The 5,041-nt window shown below is 60.4% G+C and overlaps 1 protein-coding gene, 1 long non-coding RNA gene and 4 other non-coding genes across 6 annotated transcripts in view; all 6 read left to right on the top strand.

The window, feature by feature from the left end:
* The first annotated feature begins 6 nt into the window (after positions 1 to 6).
* On the top strand, positions 7 to 2,532 carry LOC118452994. Its single transcript, XR_004842891.1, has 4 exons — positions 7 to 487; positions 1,177 to 1,243; positions 1,643 to 1,757; positions 2,184 to 2,532. It is a non-coding gene; the product is annotated as an uncharacterized LOC118452994 (long non-coding RNA).
* Positions 28 to 171, top strand: LOC118452997. Its single transcript, XR_004842892.1, has one exon. It is a non-coding gene; the product is annotated as a small nucleolar RNA SNORA16B/SNORA16A family (small nucleolar RNA).
* LOC118452998 lies at positions 928 to 1,058 on the top strand. The gene has a single exon (XR_004842893.1). It is a non-coding gene; the product is annotated as a small nucleolar RNA SNORA44 (small nucleolar RNA).
* On the top strand, positions 1,281 to 1,416 carry LOC118452999. Its single transcript, XR_004842894.1, has one exon. It is a non-coding gene; the product is annotated as a small nucleolar RNA SNORA61 (small nucleolar RNA).
* On the top strand, positions 1,991 to 2,061 carry LOC118453001. The gene has a single exon (XR_004842896.1). It is a non-coding gene; the product is annotated as a small nucleolar RNA SNORD99 (small nucleolar RNA).
* A 1,031-nt stretch (positions 2,533 to 3,563) lies between the features above and the next one.
* RAB42 (RAB42, member RAS oncogene family) overlaps positions 3,564 to 5,041 on the top strand; it is a 3,100-nt gene continuing 1,622 nt past the window's right edge. The window contains exons 1-2 of the mRNA XM_035901304.1: positions 3,564 to 3,655; positions 4,380 to 4,544. Of these exons, the coding sequence (XP_035757197.1) occupies positions 3,564 to 3,655; positions 4,380 to 4,544 (257 nt within the window). The remainder of the gene's footprint in view (positions 3,656 to 4,379; positions 4,545 to 5,041) is intronic.

The following is a 5,041-nucleotide window of genomic DNA, read 5'->3' as shown; positions in this document are numbered from 1 at the left end:
CCCCCCTGGGAGAGCCCCTGCAGGCCTGCCCGGCCCTATCGAAGCTGCGTCTGTCTCGGTGGTGTGGCAGATGCAGTCAAAAAGGAGCCGAGAGAGAGCGGTTTTCCTCGACGGTCGCCGCGCAGTTTGAGTCTCCGTAACTGTCCGGCAACATTTCGGGAAAATACATGTCCCGGGGAGGCCTGGGGGGCTGCCGAGCTGAGGGCGAGGGTCTGGGCACCCCTGGGCCCTGGCTGTGGGCCCAGGTGGTGTCGGGGTGCTGTCACTAGAAGAAAGCAGCTACCCCGACAGCCTGTGTCTGGGGTCTTAACTGGTGCACGGCGAGGTGGGAGGTGGTGGGCATCGCAGCTTCCCTGCTGTTTTAGCATAACATACCTTTTCTGTCTTAGGAACCTACCTGAAGCCCACGACTGTAACCCTTCCCCAGTAGCATCCTGGCGTGGAAGGTGATCCCAGTGCGATGCCTGGTGACGGCAGTGTTGGGCAGGTGAGATGTGTGATTCGGGCTCTGGAGTCTCCCCTTATGCTGGGAATTTGGTTACTGTCACGGCCTGCCTTGGCTGGAGCAGCAAGCAGTGGTATGGCCTGGCCCTCTGATAGCAGATACTCCCAGTGTGGTCCTTGTTCCCAATGCTGTGGGTCCTCTGCAGGGCTTGTGCTTGGGATTGGGCCCCGCAGATGAGGATTTCCCACTGGCAGGGCCTGTCGCAGGTATCTCCAGCCATTAAGAACTGCAGAATCTCCTTCTTGCTCTGCCAAGATCATGCGTGAGTGGGATAAGGGAGCTTTCTCTCTCCACCATCACTGGGCCTGGCTAGTGGCAGAACTGGGAATCAGATCTGATCCAAAGCCAGTAGATCGCTTGGCTTTCACTCCACCTGCCGCTCTGGAGCTGTAGCAGACTTTGCCAGCCGAGGTCAGCGATGACTGCATGTTTATCCAAGAGCTGTGGTTCCATGCAATAGCTACAGGTCTCCAACAACATGCAAGAGCAATGGGAAGGTCTTTGACTGCTGGGCCTCTTTTGCCTGTTGCTGTCACTCGCCCCTCCTATATATTTTCAGGAATTAGGCTGTTCTTGCAGGGTGCTGCTGGCTTCTGGGGGGAGGGGGTGCATGTCAGTGATGGTGTACTCGGGAGTCTGCAGCCTGCTGCTGACCTTGGGGGTGTTTGCAGTGTGTTCCAGGGTTGCTTGATGTGTTGGAACCCTCAGCCGATGGCCTGCCTGCCAGATAAACCCGAGGTGAGAACGCACGCCCTTGACGGAGCTCCGTAACCTCTCCCTCCAGATCCCTTTCCCATCAGATCTGAATACCGATCTTGTGGTCGAAAAAGGAGGAAAAATAAAATTCAAACTGGTCTCGGCCTCTTTGCTGGTGCAGTCCTGCTCTGAGAGGGGCCAGTTCGAAGACAAGTCTGTGTGGGCCTTGCTCCTTCGGGCAGGCTGGGCTGGGAGTGAAACCCCCTCCCTGGTCAAGAGGAGGGAGAAATGTTGGGTGTGGAGGGCAGAAGGTGCCATGAAGATTTGCGGGCTGGTGTTTGCTTGGGCTGGATCCCATGCATTGATTCCTCGGGTGCAGCAGCCCATTGACCTCAGCTGCTTACCTGGGGCTCTGAGTTTGGTCTTTTGGGTTTTTTTCAGGAATGACTTGCTTAGCAGAAAAGGCCGAGCGCTTCATGAGCCCCCGTCCCCGGTGAAGGGATTCGGTTTGCTTTCCTTGGGGCCTGAATCGTGGGGAAGCTGCAACGTGGAGCACGTGAGTGTCCTCTGTGGGTGTTCGGTGTTTCGTGAGTGGGACCTCGCCGCTCCTCAAGGACGAAGGACGGTTCAAGCAGACTGTGCCTGTGCTGGAAATGGCTAGTCCTTAATCTGGGTGTTACAGGTGGGGATGAGCGACTTGGTTAGTAAGGTTTTTAACTGGGCAGGCTGTTGTCTGTGCTGCAAGGTGTCCGTGGGATCAGTCGCACCACGCCAGCCCTCTGAGCACAGCCTGGTCCGTGATGACTCCTTTCTTTGGAGACTGTTGGATGAATCCTGCGGATATGGGGCTGAGGCCAGGCATGAACCAGCCAAAATCACCACATGGTGTGGGGAGAGGGAACGCCAGGGAATTCCTTAACACAGGTGAAATCTGAAGCGATGCCGAGTCAAACTGCTGGGTTATTTTTTATCTCCTCTTTAGGTCCAAGTAGAGCGGGGAGCTGAGGTGAGCCAGTCCCTGAGGGTTCCGGTGCTGCAAGTGCAAGACTTCGGCCTTTCCCAGCCCTGTCCTCCAAAGCGGGAGCTCTGCCTAACCAGATCCCAGCTCCTTCCTGAGCCATGAGCTCCCTCAGGTGGGAGCAGCCGCCCCTGCGCTCCGCTCGCCCCCACCATGGTGGGGGGGAACTTGTTTGGCTCTGGGTGCTGCTCAAGCTCCCATTTAAACACTTGGCATGGAAGAACAGCCCCTTCCGTGGAGTTTCCTCAGAAGAGCTTGAGGGAGGGTCTGGATATAAAATATTTTGAGGGTGAATAAACGCAATCACTTGAAATTCTTGCTGTGTCTCCTGGGTTGGGGTTGGGGTGCTGCCTGGCTGCCCTTGCCCCACCACATCCCCCTGGGTGCTGTGGGTGAGGCTGAACTTGTGAGATCGGAGAAGCTTATTCACCCAAGGTTACCAGTCCTTCAAGGTGAGGTTCTGTCGGTTCACCTGTGGGCTGGATCTCCAGACAGCTGCTGCGTGGCTGGGACCTGCTCTTGGATGTACTATTTTTTTTTTTTTTTATTTTCTCCTGGAAAACAGTGCAAGTCAGTGCTCCTAACACTGAGCTACCAGAGCTGCATAACCAGGAGCCAGTCCTTCCCTTCCTGCTGGAGCTCCCCAGCGCGTCCCCTGCTGCTGGGGAAGCCAAGGTGTGTGGAGCAGCTCCCACCCGGGGAATGGCAGCGTCTCCAGCATCCTCAGCTGGAGCCCTGGTGACTGGAGTTGCCCATTTTCTCACGATGGAGAACAAATTGGGGGTGGGAACAGCCCCAGCCCAGCCAGGCTGTTCCTCCCCTTCTCTATGTGGCTGCAGGGGGGCCCGGGCTGTTTGCAGAGAGCGCTTTGTCCGGGGAACACGGGGCTGGTGCCTCTGACCCCTCTTCCCTTCTCCCCATGAGGGGGGACTCCCCTTTCCCCCAGAGCTCATCCCTCCCACCTCTCCCAGGATTTTTGGCTTCCTCAGGGGCACCAGCCCTACTGCGGCAGCGCGTTCCGTACACCCAGAGCCCAGCTGGGGCCCTGCTTTGTCACCAAATCCAGGCAGCAGGACAGAGCTGGCATGTGACAATGCCAAATGGTGTCCTGGGGACGAGAGGGCGAGGACGGAGCCACTGGTGGCTTCTCCCCCCTCCCCGGGAGGGTTTGTTTGTCCGCCCGGGTGACTGGGAGGCCAGAGCTGTCCCTGTCCCTGGGGAAGACACTGCGGGGTGGGGACAAGGGAGGAGACCTGGCCCTGCCAGCACAGCAAAGCCCAGCCAGGTCAGGATCTGGCCAGCCTGGGGATGGTGGATCTGGCCTTGCCAGGCACGGCTGCTGGCATGGGGACAGTGACAGGTCCCCCCCAGGACCCCGACCCCAGGGGACACTACCAGTTCCGCATCATCGTGCTGGGGGACGCGGCCGTGGGGAGGTGAGGTGGGGACAGGGACACAGCCCCCACGCGGGACCCCAGCACCCAACTGACTCGTCCCCCCCACCCTGGGTGGCTGTAATGTCCCTGGCTGGGCGTGCGGGGACAGGCAGTGACAGCTCACTGGGACGGTGACGCTTTAGGGGCCACTGCAACTTCATGCTGAGGTTCCAGCGAAGCCAGAGCTGGTTTTGGGGGGCAGACAAGGGAGCAGGGCTGGGTGCTGGTCCTGGGGTGCAGGTCCAGTTCTGGGGTGCCGATGGGCCGGGTGATTTCCTTCCTGAGTGCATCAGGCTGGAGCCGGGAGCGTGAAAGAGGCTCAAATGGGGTGCTAAGGGCTGAGGAGCCGGGTGCTGTGGCTGGAGCGAGGAGTCCCACGCAGCTCCCATCCCTGGGAGCCTTTTGGGGACCACGGGGTTGGTCTGGGGGTGCCCTGTTTCTGCCCAATGCTCAGCCCCATCAGCACCCACCCCTGGGCTGGGGGGGGGATGGGGGGACCCCCGAGCCCCTGCAAAACCCCGCAGGACTCTGGACCCCCCCCGTTGGGGGGCATGGGGGTGCTGAACAGAAAATTGGGGTGCAGATGGTGCAGGCAGGTCTCCCCTTCCTGCTCCCAAGGTCCCAGCTGGGACCCAACAATCCCCCAAGCCCCAAGGGAAATGGGTGCAGGGGCCCGTGGATGCTGGGGTGCCCCCCAAAACCCCTATCCCCCCGGTGTGCCCAGGTCCATCACCAGGTCCTTCTACCGGAGCGCAGCGGGGGTGCTGCTGGTGTTCGACCTCACCAACCGGGCGTCCTTCGAGCACGTCCCCGAGTGGTACCGCGAAGCTGCCGGGGACCGGCCCCCCGCCTTCGTCCTGGTGGGACACAAGTGTGACCTGGCGGATGTGTGGGGCTGCGTCCCCACCCTGGCTCGGGTTTATTTCAAGACTTAATTTGGGGGCTCTGGAAAAATAATACCCCCCCCCCGCAAGAGTGTTTTTAATAAACTTGAGGCTTTTCTGCACTAAATAAAGTCTGGGCTGAGTGCCGGACCCTGGCAGGGGCACGCTGCTGTGCTCAACCCGTGACATGCGGGATGCTCTGCTTTGGGGGGGTAACAGCCCCCCTCCACATCTGCACGTGGCCGTGTCACTTGATGGGTCTTGTGTCCTAGGCCCACGCTCCCCCCCCCAGGAAAATGGGACCAGGCACCCTCACCCTGAGTGCTCCCAGCTGGGATAAAGGGAGCGAAGGGGCTCCGAAGGGCCCACCCAGCACCCATGGCAGGGCGGGAACGCCTCCGGGGTGGAGGAGTGGAGGCGCCCGGCGTTGCCTGCCTGTACATGCGCCCGGCGCGGGGGCGGTGGGTCCCGGCAGACGGCGGGGGGGGCGATGGCGGCCCCG

Source organism: Egretta garzetta, unplaced genomic scaffold, assembly GCF_000687185.1.
Source record: "Egretta garzetta isolate BGI_Z169 unplaced genomic scaffold, ASM68718v1 scaffold368, whole genome shotgun sequence".
NCBI lineage: Eukaryota > Metazoa > Chordata > Aves > Pelecaniformes > Ardeidae > Egretta > Egretta garzetta.
Note: the sequence above shows the minus strand (reverse complement) of the source record. Positions and strands in the feature narration are given on the sequence as shown.